This window comes from Lolium rigidum, chromosome 1 (assembly GCF_022539505.1).
Source record: "Lolium rigidum isolate FL_2022 chromosome 1, APGP_CSIRO_Lrig_0.1, whole genome shotgun sequence".
Taxonomy (NCBI): Eukaryota; Viridiplantae; Streptophyta; class Magnoliopsida; order Poales; family Poaceae; genus Lolium; species Lolium rigidum.
This window is the reverse complement of record NC_061508.1, coordinates 359,566,654-359,583,685: the sequence shown is the minus strand read 5'-3', so window position 1 is coordinate 359,583,685 and position 17,032 is coordinate 359,566,654. Positions and strand designations below refer to the sequence as shown.

General features: G+C 47.8%; 3 protein-coding genes and 4 non-coding genes across 9 annotated transcripts; 1 reads left to right on the top strand and 6 right to left on the bottom strand.

Annotated features, from left to right (window-relative positions):
* The first annotated feature begins 5,282 nt into the window (after positions 1-5,282).
* LOC124702783 (probable polyamine transporter At1g31830) lies at positions 5,283-9,741 on the top strand. Of its 3 annotated transcripts, XM_047234943.1 has the most exons (3): positions 5,283-5,602; positions 7,487-7,619; positions 7,853-9,741. In XM_047234943.1, exons 2-3 carry the CDS (start codon positions 7,617-7,619, stop codon positions 9,332-9,334), a joined length of 1,485 nt encoding a protein of 494 aa, XP_047090899.1. In that variant the 5' UTR covers positions 5,283-5,602; positions 7,487-7,616; the 3' UTR covers positions 9,335-9,741. The 3 variants fall into 3 exon arrangements, with proteins under 3 accessions (XP_047090899.1, XP_047090900.1, XP_047090907.1); XM_047234944.1 differs by lacking the exon at positions 7,487-7,619; XM_047234951.1 differs by lacking the exons at positions 5,283-5,602; positions 7,487-7,619 and adding an exon at positions 7,637-7,761.
* Positions 9,742-10,900: 1,159 nt separating this feature from the next.
* LOC124702772 (40S ribosomal protein S3-3) lies at positions 10,901-13,531 on the bottom strand. The gene is made up of 5 exons (XM_047234936.1): positions 13,415-13,531; positions 13,009-13,328; positions 11,601-11,655; positions 11,385-11,516; positions 10,901-11,288 (listed from the first exon to the last, which is right to left on the bottom strand). The coding sequence occupies exons 1-5, from the start codon at positions 13,442-13,444 to the stop codon at positions 11,142-11,144; spliced, it is 684 nt and encodes a 227-aa protein (XP_047090892.1). The 5' UTR covers positions 13,445-13,531; the 3' UTR covers positions 10,901-11,141.
* On the bottom strand, positions 11,790-11,959 carry LOC124685569. The gene has a single exon (XR_006997553.1). It is a non-coding gene; the product is annotated as a small nucleolar RNA snoR143 (small nucleolar RNA).
* LOC124685564 lies at positions 12,064-12,233 on the bottom strand. The gene has a single exon (XR_006997549.1). It is a non-coding gene; the product is annotated as a small nucleolar RNA snoR143 (small nucleolar RNA).
* Positions 12,339-12,508, bottom strand: LOC124685568. Its single transcript, XR_006997552.1, has one exon. It is a non-coding gene; the product is annotated as a small nucleolar RNA snoR143 (small nucleolar RNA).
* On the bottom strand, positions 12,614-12,783 carry LOC124685570. Its single transcript, XR_006997554.1, has one exon. It is a non-coding gene; the product is annotated as a small nucleolar RNA snoR143 (small nucleolar RNA).
* A 2,665-nt stretch (positions 13,532-16,196) lies between the features above and the next one.
* LOC124684715 lies at positions 16,197-16,676 on the bottom strand. The gene is made up of 2 exons (XM_047218975.1): positions 16,523-16,676; positions 16,197-16,402 (listed from the first exon to the last, which is right to left on the bottom strand). Exons 1-2 carry the CDS (start codon positions 16,674-16,676, stop codon positions 16,197-16,199), a joined length of 360 nt encoding a protein of 119 aa, XP_047074931.1.
* Positions 16,677-17,032: the final 356 nt, after the last annotated feature.

Here is a 17,032-nt window from a genome sequence, read left to right as displayed (position 1 = left end):
GTGGTGCCCAAGCCCTACCATGTTGATATTGCACGAGAGATCCGGCTGGCACCCTCCATGGTAAGTATACTCCACCATGTTAACGGCGGGGAAGGGGTGTGTGTCGACCTTCATGGCGTACTCGGTTGAAAATTAGCCGTCCATTTTCTATCGCCATTTGGATCTCGCCGACGCCACACCCCGCAATCGTTAGTGGTGTGGGTGAACGTGTTATGCCACTTGCGCATGGCTTTCCGTTCAGCTCCTGCACCGTAGGAATCTTGTGGCCTTCGGGTACCTTTATATGCTTCTCCGTGAGTAAGAGATCGAAAATCTGCTCGGCTTTGGTCACGTCGAAGTCGAACCCTTTTGGAGGGCCTTGTGGCTTCACCCATTTGCAGGACACGGGGCCTGCCGCTCGAGTCCATTCAGCCACTCGCTACCTCTCGATCTCCCGCAGCACCTTCATCCTCGTCCGCGTCAACCAGGGCCACCGCACGCTTGAATTTGTCCCGGTAAACATCCGGGTGGCGCTGTTCATATGCCGACGCCTTCGCACCATGTGCGCCAATGAAGGGTAGTCTCGCTTGGGAGGCCACGTCCTTGATCGATGATGAGAGACCCACCACCGCCAACTCGATCGCTTCTTTTTCACTTACGTGAACCAAATAGCATCGGTTCCTCACGGTCCCGAAGTGCTGGATGTATTCCGACACCGTTTCCCCGCGCTTCGTCGTACTTGTGCTAGATCGGCAATGCCAGCCTCGGAAGCCTCTCGAGTGATACTGCTCATGGAACCGCTCTTCCAACCGCTTCCAAGTCCGGATTGAGTTCGGTGGCAGCGATGTGTACCACCCGAAAGCCGATCCCGTGAGGGACCGTGCGAAGAACCTCACACGCAGCTCGTCCGACGCCGAGATCGTGCCCAGCTTGTGCCAAATATCGGCTCACATGTTCGATGGAGCTGGAACCATCTGATCCACTAAACTTTGTGAAGTCCGGGAGCCGATATTTGGGTGGTAGCGGGATCAATTCGTACTCGTTGGGGTACGGCTTGGTATAGCCGAACGTCTTCTTTTTCGGCATCATGCCGAACTGATCTTTCAAAATTGTACAAATCTGATCCGCGGTGATGGCTGAAGGTGTCGAACCCTGAAGATTCGCCGGGGTGGCATACTTAACCAGCCATGCTTGCTTTTCCAGCTCTGAGCCAACTGCAGGAGCTGGGCTCTGGAGGTTTGTCGGAGTGGCGTACTTAGCTAGCCATGTTTGCTTCTCAAGATCTGCCCCCGACGTTCCTCCTGCTGTTCCAGAGGCCCCTGCTGTCGCACCCTGGTTCGAGAGTGCCCAGGTGCTGCAGTCTGGCACATATGCGCACGCGTATCCGTGCGGGATCTCCTTGGGCGCCTCAGGTAGGAATTGGTAGTCACTAGGATCACCACCAATTTTGTAGACGACGTATGCCGATGAGTTCGGCACTTCTGGTGCTGCCCATGCGAACGGCAGCGGTGGATGGGACTGGAGTGGCATCTATCCTTTGTAAGTCCCCAGAGCTGGTCCCGACGGCGAATACCGATGGCTCATGATTTCCTGGATCACGCGCGAGCGACACGCTCTAAAGTGTTCACCGTGCTCTCGGAGTGGCGGTGCAGCGAATGAGCCACCATGTAGTTGATCTCCCGACGCAGCCGACCCGGTGCGTTCTTCCGACGGAGCGGACAGGTCCACTCCATCGAGTGCGCCTTCGGTGAGAACCCCTTCCACCCGACGCCATGGGAGCGGGTTCTGTGGAAAGAGCCGATGAGTTCGGCTTCGAGGACCGCCTTGATCTCGTCATGCTTCTTCTTGAGCTCGTCGGCCGATCCTTGTACTTGACCGGAGTGCTTTCCGCCATCTCGGATGTAGATGGCGATGGGGTGGATGTCGAAGATGGTCCCACCGGGCGTGCCGTAATGTGTTGCGGTCGGAAACCCACCGGCGGGCAGCGACCGGCAACACCGTAGAGCCGGGAACAACTAGGGCTGCGGCTGGCCCCGGGCCCTCGCAGCGACGGCCCGCAAAGCCTTCCGGTCACACGTCCGATGCTGTCGCAAGGGCGTGCCACCTGACCTATACCTGGTCGTGAAGGTGTTGGATGATGCCTCGCTTAGTTTCCTCGCATGGCATACACGTAAACGTTAAATACGAGCCTCGATCGGCTCTCGGGTTATCCCGTGAATCGGCTCAAAGAGCCGATCCACCCATGATTCGTACGAGGTGCACGAATATATGGTGGTCCCGCTTGATCAAGATAAAGCTAATGCGATCTACGACGATTTAGGGTTTTCACCGCATAATCGGATCATCCTACTCACGATTGGGCCTCGCGCTCGCGCACGGTGATCGTAAGCCGATCCTAGACAGGGCCTAAAAACCAACACGAGGTTGATCCCCGGAACATCCTCGTCTAGGGCTAGCAAATTACACCCTACACGCCGCTGGATCCTCCAACCCTTTGTAAGGCCTAACTATTGCGGATATTAAACTAATCCTTGAAGAACAAGGAGCAACCGTAACGGATCGGATCTACTACACTATGATCAAGCGGGGTGCCGCCCCTACACCTAAGATAGGTGTAAGGGCGGCTAGATGTATAAGGGTTGCAATACGACAAGCATATGATACGAAGAACAATGCTAACCCTAACACATCTAAGATAACTACGTTGCTCGCCATCAAAAAGGCTTCAAAGACGAGCAACGCATGAACAACGTGGGTAGGCTTGTGCTGCCTAGATCGCAAGATGCGATCTAGGCAGCATGGTGCTTACCGGAGAAACCCTCGAGACAAAGGAGTTGGCGATGCGCCGAGATTTGCTTGTATTGAACGTTGGTTGTTGTTTATTTTATAAACCCTAGATACATATTTATAGTCCAGGGGACTTTCTAATTCAAGCGTGCACCTAACCGTGCACGGGTAAAACTCTATCTCCTAACCGACTCATAATCTAATACGTTACAGATACACGGGCAATTAGCCCAAACTTGGTACACAAGGCCGATTCACGTATTTCTTCCATGTATATATCTTCAAGTCCATCTTGATCGCGGCCCACCTCTGACTCGGTCAAATTCTGGTGATAACAGTCAGTTTACCTACTTCTTTCTATCCTAGAAGCAAACACTTGAGTCAGCTGTGTGCATTGATTCTTACATACTTGCTTATTTGCATTCATCATATTACTTTGTGTTGACAATTATCCATGAGATATACATGTTGAAGTTGAAAGCAACTGCTGAAACTTATATTTTCCTTTGTGTTGCTTCAAAACCTTCTATTAAGAATCTATTGCTTTATGAGTTAACTCCTATGCAAGACTTATTGATGCTTGTCTTGAAAGTACTATTCATGAAAAGTCTTTGCTATATGATTCAGTTGTTTAGACATTATCTTTACCATTGCTTTGAATCACTTCATTCATTTCATATGCTTTACAATGGTATTGATCAAGATCATGTTGGTAGCATGTCACTTCAAAAATTATCCTTGTTATCGTTTACCTACTTGAGGGCGAGTAGGAACTAAGCTTGGGGATGCTTGATACGTCTCAAACGTATCTATAATTTCTTATGTTCCATGCTAGTTTTATGAAAATATCTACATGTTTTATATGCACTTTATATCATATTATGGCATTTATTGGACTAACCTATTAACAAGATGCCGCAGTGCCGCTTCGTTTATTATGTCCGTTTATTGCGTAAAAGGCCCAAAAACCAAAGTGCTCGGAAAAATCCGGAAAAATCACGTAAATTCTATTTCGCCGGAAGACTCACAGAGCCGAAGGGCCGAGCCGGAGGAGGCCCGGGGCCTCCTCCCCATCAGCCGGCGCGGCCAGAGGGGGCCGCCCCACCCTATGGTGTGGGCCCCTCGGGACTCCACCGACGCTGCCCTTTCGCCTGTATATTTCTCGCGACGCGAAAACCCTACATCAATCAATCATACTCCAGAAAGACTCCAGGGGCACCGCCGCCATCGCGAAACTCCGTTTTGGGGGACATAAGTCTCTGTTCTGGCACGCCGCCGGGACGGGGAATTGCCCCCGGAGTCATCTCCATCGACACCACCGCCATCTTCATCGTCGTTGCTGTCTCCCATGATGAGGAGGGAGTAGTTCTCCCCGAGGCTGAGGGCTCTACCGGTAGCTATGTGGTTCATCTCTCTCTCCCATGTGATCTTTATGTGATCGTGAGCTTTGTAATCTAGTTGAATATGTAGATGTTACTCTTGTCTATTATGCACTCTAGAGGTTACTTTAATATGAACTCCGGATTCACTCTCCACGGTGTGATGGTGATAGTGTGCGCATCGTGTGTGTTTCCTTTATGAAGTTGTGGAGCTTGTTTACTCCGGCTTGAGGGTGCTCTTGTAGCCCTACACAATGAATGGTGTTTGTTATCCAACAAGAGAGTGTTTGAGATTAGCATTTATTTATTCAGTTATGTGATCATTGTTGAGAGTGTCCACTAGTGAAAGTATGATCCCTAGGCCTTGTTTCTAAGCATTGAAACACCGTTTCCAACAAGTTCTGTTACATGTTTGCTTGCTGCCATCTTTATTTTAGATTGCAATTACTACTTATAATCATCCATATTACTTGTATTTCATTATCTCTTCGCCGAACTAGTGCACCTATACATCTGACAAGTGTATTGGGCGTGTTGAGGACACAAGAGACTTCTTGTATCTTAATTGCAGGGTTGCTTGAGAGGGATATCTTTGACCTCTACCTCCCTGAGTTCGATAAATTACCTTGGGTGATTCACTTAAGGGAAACTTGCTGCTGTTTTACAAACTTATGCTCTTGGAGGCCCAACATTGTCTACAGGAATAGAAGCGTGCGTGGACATCAAGGCGCGGATCCGGGGGCGGGGAGCTCGCGGCGGCCAGCAGGGGTCGAGGGGAGGCAGGCGGCGGCCGGAATCGCGGCGGGCGGGGCCAGCGGCGCGGAGGCGGGAGGTTGGGGATGGGAAATTTCCCTCCCGCGACGAGGAAGACGAGTGCGGGTTGGGAGCAGTTTGGCCTCCCCAACCCTCGCTTGTACAGATTGAAATTATGTTTGAGGGTTGGACCCCTAAATTTTTTTTTTGCGGATTTAAGGATTTAGGGGTTCTAGTCTACGCGTTTTTTCTCTCGCAAAATGTAAAAAACAGTTATTTTTTAGAATTTGAGGATTTAGGGGTACTAAGCTCCTAGTGATCCTCTAAAAAGATTTTTCGGTTAGCATATTGTCACAACCCATGAATCCAGTTTTGCTGTGCTGTTGTGCACCACCGCCGAGGTAGCGCTCAGGTCACGGCGAGAGCCACAGCGGCAGCGTCTTGTACGGGAGCGCGCACAAGCGTCACAGCGCCGTCTACGACTGCACGTAAACCGCCCAGGACTCTGAAACTTCGCCGCCCCTCCTCAATGCTCCTCCTCTAGCCGGTTCTTCCTCTCCGATCTCCCCACAAAGCCCAAATCCGTCCCTCCCCATCCCCCACGCGCTCCCTGCCTCGAGAGGACGGCGGCGGGGCACAATCGGAGCGAACCAGTCCCTACCGGTGGTACCTGACGGGCGTGGATCGATTTCTGCCTTTCGTCGGTAAGCAGCCCTATCTCGATTGGATGATTTTGCCTGGGGACGTTTTTTATTTGATGTGGCAGCGGGGTTAGCAGTCAAGATCCAGATAATCCAACCTTCCATCCTCCCCGTCCGGTCAGTCTGCCGATTTGCTGGTACCCTGCGACTCTGATCCATCCTCCGATTAGTTTCTTCCTCGCACGGTGCTCAAGATCGATCCTGGTTGAGTCCAATCGATCCTACAGTGCGCTGCACGAGCTTTGCGCCCAATCTCTGTCGACTTCAGAGACTCTGCATCCTGTGCAAAGTGGAAAGTTTCGATCCAAAAGGCCCCAGATAATGCTTCAGCTTCAAGTAGCTTGCTCCGCTTCACTTCCTTCCAACGTGGAAAGCTGTTGCAGGTTGTAGGCGTTGACTGTTTATCTCGGGTGCGCCACAGCATGGGATTGCGGTACTTAAAAGCTTCGCAGGGCTTGGTTTTATGACGGTTTGATGTGTTATTTTAATCCAAGTACCCATAATGTGCTAATTAATATGCATGCACCATCACACAAGTTTTATATATCATTTTATCTGTGTTAAACTGAGAGTTGAGACCATACCCATAGTTTGCCCCTGAACTTCTCTGATGGTCAATATTTTGTCCTGCTACTGTGAGTCACAGAGCTTGACGTTGACATGGCACTTCGTTTTCAATCCATAATATGAAATTGATATATTGTTCAACTTCAAGGAGTCGCAACCAAATCCCTTGTTAGCTGCGCTGATTTGCTGAGGCTCTGATTTTGTCAGGGGACTCAAAACCTTGCCATGTTTGTGCATTATCTTAGATAATTTATTATTCATGTTCTTGGTAATGTATCTGTTGCTGAGCTCAAAACCGCTTACCTTGTAGAGTTCCTTTTGGACTTTGGGGGTCATTTTGTTTTCTTCTCTGTAGTTTGTTTTTTTGAGCTCCATGTTAGGTGGTGTTTGTTTGAGACCTTCACCTGAACTTATGCACTAGTCATTAAAAAAACTCCATTCTGATAAACAAAATCTGTCAGTTCTGACTATGCATGTTGGTTAGCCCAGTTGGATATTCGAAATTGAACTAGGCACAGTCCTTTTCACAGTTCAGTTAAAGAAATGATAAACCCACATTTGGTTGTCAGATAGCGAAATTCTATAAAAGCTCACTGTGATCATTCTCACTGTTGTTACAACCTAGTAAACATACCGATCCTCCGTGACCAAAATAGTAATTTGATCTATTTGTGGTTGGAATACTGACAATGTCACAATTCCAAGCTGTTTATTTGATATCTTTCGGAGCCTGCTAATTTTTGTACGAAATGTTGGCTTTGCATCACTCAAAGATTCCGAGAGTGAAATGCCTCCAAACTTACGTGGTTCACCTTAATGCCATGGAAATACCACTTTGTTATTATTTTTAGCACCACCTCCGTGTTGTTTTACTTCTGATGCTTGCGGTGTTTTATCAGGCAACATCATGTTCAATGAGTTTATCCTCTTCGCGTGCAATTAAACCATGCCTGATTCATTGTTGTGGGGCGACCTTGACCAGCTCCAGTTCTAATGGAGCAATTTTTGAACGTTACTTATGTGACAATCCAAGTATAGTGGTATTTTGCAAAACTGCACTGTTTTTTACGCAAACTGGGCATCTTTGAGTAAGCACAAAGCGGTTCTTTCTTAAACTGTGCATCTTTTTAAAGGAAACTTGGCATCTTTGAGTGAGGTCAAAGCCTTTCTTTCTCTATTAGTAGTACATGTAGACAAGTTATCGAATTGATACGAAAATTTAGGTTTATACTACACATTACTTGTGTACATGTGTTGCATCTGCTAACAATAAACAACCTAAGGTTTACCTTTTATTGATAATTGGCTTTCCAACTGCAGAAATTGAGGATCACAGCATAAGACAAGAAAATTGAGCCTGTCCTTCCTATGTGAGATTGTTTTGATTTCAAGTATGGCTTTCGCGCAATGCAAAAACTGACTGGGAAAAAGCCTAACTTAGGTTGACGGAATGGTAAAAATGCTAGTATTATGTTAAACCATTCAAGTTCAGTGGTATTTTTCTTAACTGTGCATCTTTAATAGGTGCAAAGCCATCTTTTCCTTTCTAGTATTAATTTCAACAATCTACCAAGTCCTAAGACATCCAAATCGTGGTAATTTTGTACATATTGTGCATGGTATAACAATTAACAAGGGACAACCTAAGGCTTGCATTTTAATCAATAATTGGCTTTCTAACTGCAGAAATTGAGGAGCACAGCCGTAACACGAGCAAATTCAGCCTCTGTTCCTATGGACGATCGTGTCGATTTCAAGTATGATGGTGTCAATGACGGGGAACAGCGAAAGGGAGGGCATGGCATCCCAAAGGTTTCCATGGTCCCCCTCGTCTTCCTCATATTCTATGAAGTCTCAGGGGGTCCCTTTGGGATTGAAGATAGTGTCAAGGCAGCTGGACCGCTCCTAGCAATTTTGGGTTTTCTTCTGTTTGCGTTCATATGGAGTGTTCCAGAAGCCCTAATCACTGCTGAGATGGGCACTATGTTCCCTGAGAATGGTGGCTATGTTGTCTGGGTCTCTTCAGCTCTTGGACCCTTTTGGGCTTTTCAGCAAGGCTGGGCAAAGTGGCTTAGTGGGGTCATAGATAATGCTCTCTATCCGGTCCTTTTTCTTGACTATGTCAAGTCCAGTGTTCCAGCTCTCGGTGGCGGGCTTCCAAGGACTTTTGCGGTGCTTATCCTCACAGTTGCCCTTACCTACATGAACTACAGAGGATTAACAATAGTTGGCTGGGTGGCAGTCTTTCTTGGGGTGTTCTCTCTGCTCCCTTTCTTTGTAATGGGATTGATAGCTATTCCACAGATTGAACCTTCAAGATGGTTTGAAATGGACCTGGACAATGTGAATTGGGGATTATATCTGAACACTCTGTTCTGGAACCTCAACTATTGGGATTCAATCAGTACATTGGCTGGAGAGGTTGAGAATCCAAAGAGAACCCTCCCGAGGGCACTTTCTTATGCTCTAGTTTTAGTAGTTGTGGGATACCTCTACCCTCTGATCACTTGTACAGCAGCCCTTCCAGTGGTTCGAGAGTCCTGGACGGATGGATATTTTTCAGATGTTGCAAAAATTCTTGGTGGTTTCTGGTTGCATTCGTGGATTCAAGCTGCTGCTGCCTTGTCAAACATGGGCAACTTTGTTACTGAAATGAGCAGTGATTCTTACCAGCTTCTGGGGATGGCTGAGCGTGGCATGCTCCCTGAGTTCTTTGCCAAGAGATCACGCCACGGGACCCCGCTGATCGGCATCCTGTTCTCTGCATTAGGTGTGGTCCTGCTGTCCTGGATGAGCTTCCAGGAGATTATTGCCGCAGAAAACTACCTATACTGCTTCGGGATGATATTGGAGTTCATTGCCTTCATCAAGCTGAGGATAACCCACCCAAGCACCTCCCGACCTTTCCGTATCCCGCTGGGCACGGTGGGCACTGTCGTGATGATCATCCCCCCGACCATTCTGATCGTCGTTGTGATGGCCCTGGCATCCTTCAAGGTGATGGCCGTGAGCATCCTGGCGGTGCTCGTGGGGTTCGCGCTGCAGCCGGGCCTCGTGTATGTGGAGAAGAAGCGGTGGCTGAGGTTCTCCGTCAGGGAGGACCTACCCACTCTGCCGGACTCCTCGCCTGTTACCACCGAAGAGGAGACCACCCACCTTGTGGTCTGAGGTATGCAAAGTGTAATCTACAACAGGAACATGCTGATGGAAGGCACTGGAGTTTGAAGTTGCTTCTCTTTTCTCCAATCACCATGACTTTTCTGAAATCCAGTGATTTTGAGCCTGCCTCGTATAATGTCACCATATATGCTGTTGTATACCGCCATGTTGTCATCAGAAAGAAATAGAGCATGGTTGACCGAAATTACAAATACTAACGCTCTGATAGTCTAATCTCACGTCTGATTTTAGTTTAGGGGAATCTCACCTCTGACAGGAAGATAACGTTAGATGCCGGATTAACTGAGAATGATGTGGGTTTTTGGGTTGCTTAGTGGGAAAGAGGTGGTTGGTAGCCAGATTAATTGCTGGGATATCGAGCAAATGACAAAGCCAATGCTAAACCATTTGAGCTGTGTGAGTGTGCTCTCCATGTTCCAGTTTGACCTTTCTTTTTCATTTTTATTTTGACATTATTTTCCAGCTTGACTGGAAAACACACAGCATGAACCTACCAATACTCTCCTCCTACCTTACACTCTTTCAAGTTTCAAGATGAGATATTAACACTTATTATTGGAAAATTTTCATCCAAGACAGACATGCACATTATCGAGAAGATGACAAAGACGATGCCAAGCATTTGAGCTGTGTGTGGGATTGTGCTCCCCATGATCCGGTTTGAGACATTATGTTCAAGCTCACTTAAACATACAACATGAAACCTAAACCGTAAACCATTGTACGAATCACATGTCGTGCATGTATGTTCTGAAGGTCAGTTTAGAAGTAAACCTGTAACACACAGTTTTCGTCACCCATCTTCGATGCACTCTTCAGTCGTAGTCTTTCAAAGCAACCTAGGAACAATGTCTAGTGAAAAGCTTGTCGCCTCTACCATTGGTCACTCATGCTGCCCCAACGGATCATTAGTACATGACTTGCAAAGGAGTAGAGAAGATTGTGAGGAACATTGTGAAGGAGGAGATTAAACCAGTAAACCACCATCGCTGGTCTCATTGTCTTTTCTTTCACAACTGTTTTGTAAGGTATACAACGTTGTGTCACCATAAGTGAGTCGGACACCAACCTTAACATAAAGAACTACATCAATCTCCGTCCTGGTTTATACGTATCCTAGGTCGCTAATTCAAACAATTTACATAACATATATACTACAAAATATATATGATTAGAAATTTCAATGATGTACTTTGTAATGGCATAATTTTATAATGTAAAACTTACATTATATTGGTCAAATTGACGATCTTGGAATACACATAGACCCTGTAAACAGGGACAGAGGGAGTACACTAAGCACTGAACTGCACGCTGCAGCATAAACAAAGACTAGCATTTTATAATGTAAAACTTACATTATATTGGTCAAATTGACGATCTTGGAATACACATAGACCCTGTAAACAGGGACAGAGGGAGTACACTAAGCACTGAACTGCACGCTGCAGCATAAACAAAGACTAGCAATGGAATAATAGTAATCTCAACAAAAGTCTTTAAACAGTTCTCTATCAGAACCGTCAAGACTGGAAACATTGGATGACACCATTATAACTGCCAAACAAGGCCTGATAAGCAAACAAAGACTTCTGGCATACATATGGATGTAACTTGTCTCGGCAAAACTTAGTTTTAAACGAAATTAACATAGCACCATTACATAGAATCTTTTGTCCATTAAAAGTGTCGCATAGCCCTTGCTTATCATAAGGATAGAAACCTATCTAGGACCGAGAACAGTGACAGCCATGTCCAAGACCCCAAAAAGATGCAACATTTCATGATTGGGTGTTTAGACCTCAACCAGGGTGGGAGGGCGAAGCTCATCCTCCTCCTTCGGGGGGTGGATGGTGACAAGGTCAGGCAGAGGGGTGGTCGGGCCAAGCTTGCCCTTGGGATCCCAGTCGAGCATGATCTTCACCTTGATACCAAGAACACCCTGCAGAAAGCAAACCAACAAGTTCAGCCCTATGTACACTTGCACAAGGTGTAAAAGAAGAAAAAAAAGGTGTAGAAAGCAGGACAGCAAACGAACCTGTCTGAGAAGCACGTGTCTCACAGCAGCATCGATGTACTCATTCACTGGCTGACCAGATGAGATCATGTAGCCATCCTTGAACTTCATGCTCTTGGCCCTCTGAGCCCTGAGCTTGCCGCTCACAATGACCTAGTTAACCATGAACATATCAGTCATCAACTAAACCACCTTTCATGCACAAATGCTTGTCAAGACATCTGTAAAGGAAATTACCTCACAACCCTTGGCACCACTCTCCATAACAAAGCGGAGAACACCATAGCAAGCCCTGTCATTAAAACAACGATGTTAGAATATGGACAGAGAGATTAAAACAAAGATTCTAATAAAAATGATTTCATAAAAATCGAGCATGGGGCATAAAGATAAATCTTAAACATGTAATGTCTATAAATCAAACACAAATTTGAGATATAATTAGTAGACAAACGCTATAAAGACTGTTCATCTGTGGATCTATCTCAACGGTTGTCTGGCCGCCGCTGCTTCAGAAGCAGCATTTCATCTATGCACCATGTTCACAATCCCACAATCATGAGCAGAAAGCAGAACTAAACAGATAACAGATGCACTAATGCACACCAAAAATGGAATGGGTTCTAATTTGATACAACACTTCGAATAATTGCATAGTGGAACCTAGTTACAAAAGCAAACATGCTAAATCATTTACACAAAATGTGAGATAGATTTAGTAGACAAACAGCAGATTGGCCATTCATCTGTGGATCTATCTCTACGGTTGTCTGGCCGCTGCTGCTCCAAGGAGCAGCTTTTCCTTTCTGCACCAGTGTGATATCCTACTAGCACAAGTAGAAAGTAGGACAATAGAACACACAGGTGCAACACAGAAACACAACATCGAGGTACTTGTGCTACTTAGTACTATCCAAGAACATACTATCAGAGTAAACATGAATTAGAAAGTAGGACTGGCTACTAGTAGAGGAGAAATGTGAGATAGAATTAGTAGGCAAACAGCATAGTGGCCATTCATCTGTGGATCTATCTCTACGGTTGTCTGGCCGCTGCTGCTCCAAGGAGCAGCTTTTCCTTTCTGCACCAGTGTCATATCCAACTAGCACGAGTAGAAAGTAGGACAATAGAACACACAGGTGCAACACAGAAATAAAACATCGAGGTAGTGTTAGAGCTACTTAGTACTATCGAAGAACATATTAGCGTAAACAAGAAATAGAAAGTAGGGCCAGCTAGTAGTAGAGGAGAAATGTGAGATAGAATTAGTAGGCAAACAGCATAGTAGCCATTCATCTGTGGATCTATCTCTACGGTTGTCTGGCCGCTGCTGCTACAAGGAGCAGCTTATACTTTTTGCACCAATGTAAATATCCCACAAACAAAGACTGAAAGCAGGGTAAAACATACAGAGGTGCAGCAATCATCTCTACCTTACACACAGTGTGGACATGAATATTTGACTACAAACTTCCCAGAATATAACCATATACTGAACAATCAGTTGCATGTTGTTTAGATCTCATAGTCATGCCAAACATCAAAGCACAGGATTAGAGTACTACATCACCTATAGGAATTCACGAGCAAATCTACCAATCGAATCCAATAGAACAGAAAATCGAGGAATGGGCCACGATTATACCTGCGGACGGCGAGGCCGCCGAGGAGCTTGTAGCGGAGAGACTCGGCCTGGGCGATGGCGCAGAGGCCACGGTTGACGACCTTCTCGGCGTAGAGCTCGACGCCGTTCTCGGGGAAGTTGAACCTCTTCTGGACGACGGAGGTGAGCTCCCTGATCCTGCGGCCCTTCTCGCCGAGCACGTTCTGGGTCCTGGTGGCCCGGATGATGATCTCCGTGCGCATCGGGGTCACGCGCACCTCCACGCCGGAGTAGCCGTCCTCGGCCAGCTCCCGGGTCAGCATCTCGTTCAGCTCGGCGTAGAACACGCCGTCGCTCACAAACTACACACGCGGGAAAGGGGAAGCGTCAGATCGGTCGATGCGCCGATAAATCGTGGGGGAGGCGGTGGATGTGGATGGTTGCTTACCTTCTTCTTCTTGCTGATCTGGGTCGCCATGGTTGCGGTGGTGGAGGGAGGAGCTCGCTGCGGCGGCGGCGAGCTGGGGTGGTCGACAGCTAGGGTTTTGCTGCGAGAGGAGGAAAGGGGAGTGGCGGCGCGAGAGGGGGAAGGCGAGAGGAGCAACTTTATAGCAGGTGCGGAAAGGGTAGGGTTTCGGATGGTTGCGGGTCGCGGAGATGTGAGATGGGCTGCTCCAGGCAAAGCTAATGGGTTTGGGCTGGGATGGATATTTGTGGCTCGATGTATGAGTGGGCTTTGGTATAGTAGGCCTCACGTTCTATTCTATCCATTAATGATGATTCAACATATACGACTAGGTTTCACTCGGAAAAAAGATATACGACTAGGTTTCACTCAAAAAAAACATATACGACTAGATGATTATAAATGTTATTATTGCTTAAAAAAGGTGATTCGAAATGTCCTTCCGCTCAGAAAAAAAGGTGACTCTAAATGTGCTAAACAGATGATTTTAAATGTGGTAAGAATGGTGATTCTAAATGTGCTAAAAAAACTAGGTGGCTTAAGAAAACATGTACGACTAGGTTCCTCTAAAACTAGAGAGAAGGAGATGCATAGCTTATGCTCTATACCGTGCGTACAGAATGCACGCATGGTTGAATCAATGTCATTGTGAAATAGCCTTGTTCTAACTGGGTTGTAACCGGGTGGATGCAAAGTCACACTGCGTTGGAGTGTTGCAGATGATGAATGACCATTCTACCAACTGCGACAATTTGAACAATGGAACACATTGCCTCACCAGGTCTAGTAGCCTCCATGTCCCTCTGTCTAACTAGAACCATCCAACACTGCATATGAATTGACATTTGATAGAACACGTCAGCAGGGTTGCCAATTACTTTATCGTGGCGAGCTTGTTACGAATGTTCCAAAGGGTTCAACATTGAGCCACAAAGGTGAACCAAACCAGCTTACACAATTGGCCCGACAAGTTATGGGCGAGCGCAATTAAATCACCAACCCTTGCTAGGTTCCAGTCGCAATGCAAGAGTTCCCTAACTCTTCCCCACATAAATCTCACCAAATGGCATGCTAAAAATACTTGTAAGACTTGCCCAGACAAGGGTGTCGTACGAAGGACTAGAGATATTTTCATTTCACAGGTAAGTGTAAGGTCTACCACATGGTAATGGGTGTAGGGAGACCAACTGGATGAGCATATCCACGATGGCGAGAAGTGCACGAGCAATGGACAAAATTGTCGAAGGTGAAGGTTTTAGGTAAGAAGGTAATGTTCGCTTGGCAATTGGCAAACGACATAACTGCCCAACATCAATGTGCTTCAACGACAAGGACTGGCCCAAAACAAAACAAAAATTACGAAGCACATAAAGATGCAGCCGCTCACAAATACATAGATACACCATATTATTTGGAAACAAAGGTTGTACATGTAGGTTTCAAGATTATTATTTATTGGCAAGGGGTTTCAAGATGAATACAGTATAAAAATTACATGTGTTCAGCTCATAAAAAAATGCAGTTTTCCACCTTGTAGGGCTTGTGATTGACCAATAAGTAACTCGCTCCATTGCAGTAGTTCACCGAAACTAAGCTAATCCTGCGTTAGGCACAGCTCTAAGATGGTTGCAGTTCATTTGTGTGCCGCTTCCTTAGGCTGGTGCCAACGCGGGAGAGAGCGGGGGCGGTACCGCCCGGCGCGGGGCGGGAGAGAGGCGGGAGGCGGGCGAGACGAGAGGGAGGGCGCGGCGGGGCGCCGGCGCTATCGCCCGCCGCCGCCCGCGTTGGCGGCGAGAGCGAGGCGGGAGCGGGGCGGCAGCGATGGCGGGGTGGGCGAGAGGCGGGGCGGGAGGTAGAAGACAAAGGGGGTTTTGCGAGAAAACCCCTGGACTTAGGAAAAATTGGTAGGATTTGGCATTTTAGGGTGTTTTGAGCCAAATTTTGGCATTTTAGGGTGTTTTGAGCCAAATTTTGAGGGGCTTTTTGCACAACAATTTAAATAGAGCTGGCACTATTTTATGATGCAATCGGTAACATTTTAAGTTAAATAAAATAATTTCTTGCATTATTTTGAATGTCTAAACAAAATCGAGTGAAATAACTTAATGTGGAAAAGAAATGGTGATGTGGAGGAGAGAGAAGTGAGAGTGGGGACTATAGCCCATGCATTGGCAAGGTGGGGTGAGAGTGGGGTGAGAGTGGGAGAAAAGCTGACGTGGCGGGGCGGGAGGCGGGCGGTGCATTGGCACCAGCCTTATACAGTGCCAACACGACACTTTGGCAGGAATATGACCATGTTACCACAGGACCACTGTCATTGGCAAACAGCGAACTAATATGGTATACTGGAAGAAGATGCAACCGTAATGGTGTCCAGATCTATTCTTGATTTACTCCTGCAGCAAACAAACAGAGCAAGAGTTCTCGTAGCTGCAAGCTTGCAATTCGAATCGTAGTCGTAGATGCATAACGGGATGTGTGAGACCAACAAGACACGAAATCTCTGTCCCGAAACAGGGGAGATGGAACGAGGACTAACTTAGATTAATTTAACACCCAATCGGATCACACGGCATCTCACGCACGCAGTTGCACTGATCCAGACGTACAGATAGATCACACGAGGAGCAGCACGAAGACTGAAGAGACCACAATCACATCACTACGGAGGAAGCAGGCAGTACCACGAGGAGTGGCAGGTAGAAGCAGCATCAGGTCGAGAGGATTCGACGGGCGCGCTCGCCGCAGGGCGCCGCTGTCGAGCCTAGACGCGGCCCTCCCAGAGGCACGGCTGGTTGTCGGAGCAGAGCGCGTGCGGCGGCGGGGCGAGGCCGAGCGCGGCGGCGCGGTGCCAGCGCTGGGCGCGGGTGAGGCCGAGGCAGGGCCCGTAGCGCATGTCCATGTCGAACTCCCGGGCCTTCCTCTCCCTGTCCTCCTCCTCCCTCCTCGCGTCCGCTCCGTCGGCGTGATCTGCCGCAACAGGAACAACAAACAGCATCAGATCGACGGATCGGTTAATACGTGGAGATCTGACGGCGCCGGCGTACGAACCGTGTCCGATTTGGATCAGTCGGGGGGATTGAATCTTACCAGGTGTGGGGTGGAAGAGAAGCGCCGCCGCCTGCTTCTGGTGGGGGAGCGCCGCCTTCTTGGAGACGCCGCCGGTGGGCTTGGCGGCCGCCGCCGCGCCGGAGCGGGCCTTCTGCTGCCGGAAGAAGGACTTGACATCGCCGTCGCTCCTCATCGCTCTTTCCTGCCCGGTGGTAGGATGTCTCTGAGTCTGATGTGTTTTTTATCGGGGAGGATTGGGTGAAGGAAGGGGGAAGATGGTGGATTGAGGATTGGGGATTGGGGTTTATAGGGTGCGGCGTTGATGGCGGCCGTTGTGGTGATTCGAATTTTGAATTTTTTGACTGGGTCGTCGCGTCGTCTCTCGAGTCTTGTGCCGCTCGTGCACCGGAGTCTGAGTGGACTCGAACGGCGAAGGGTCGGATCGCCACAAATGACACGTGTGCACGGTGGGTCCGCTGTGGCACCGTGGGGCGTGTACACGATGGGGTGCGAATCCACTTTGCTCTACGTGTGTAATTGTTGGTCTTC

Bases quoted from the DNA above. Each gene is read 5' to 3' on its own strand.
- LOC124702772 (XM_047234936.1), bottom strand. From the start codon at position 13,444: ATGGCGACCCAGATCAGCAAGAAGAAGAAG. The intron at 13,329-13,414 runs GTAAGCAACCAT...CCGCGTGTGTAG, and splicing joins AGATCAGCAAGAAGAAGAAG to TTTGTGAGCGACGGCGTGTT. The intron at 11,289-11,384 runs GTTCGTTTGCTG...TGCTTTCTGCAG, and splicing joins GACACGTGCTTCTCAGACAG to GGTGTTCTTGGTATCAAGGT.
- LOC124684715 (XM_047218975.1), bottom strand. From the start codon at position 16,676: ATGAGGAGCGACGGCGATGTCAAGTCCTTCTTCCGGCAGCAGAAGGCC. The intron at 16,403-16,522 runs GTAAGATTCAAT...CTGTTGCGGCAG, and splicing joins TCTCTTCCACCCCACACCTG to ATCACGCCGACGGAGCGGAC.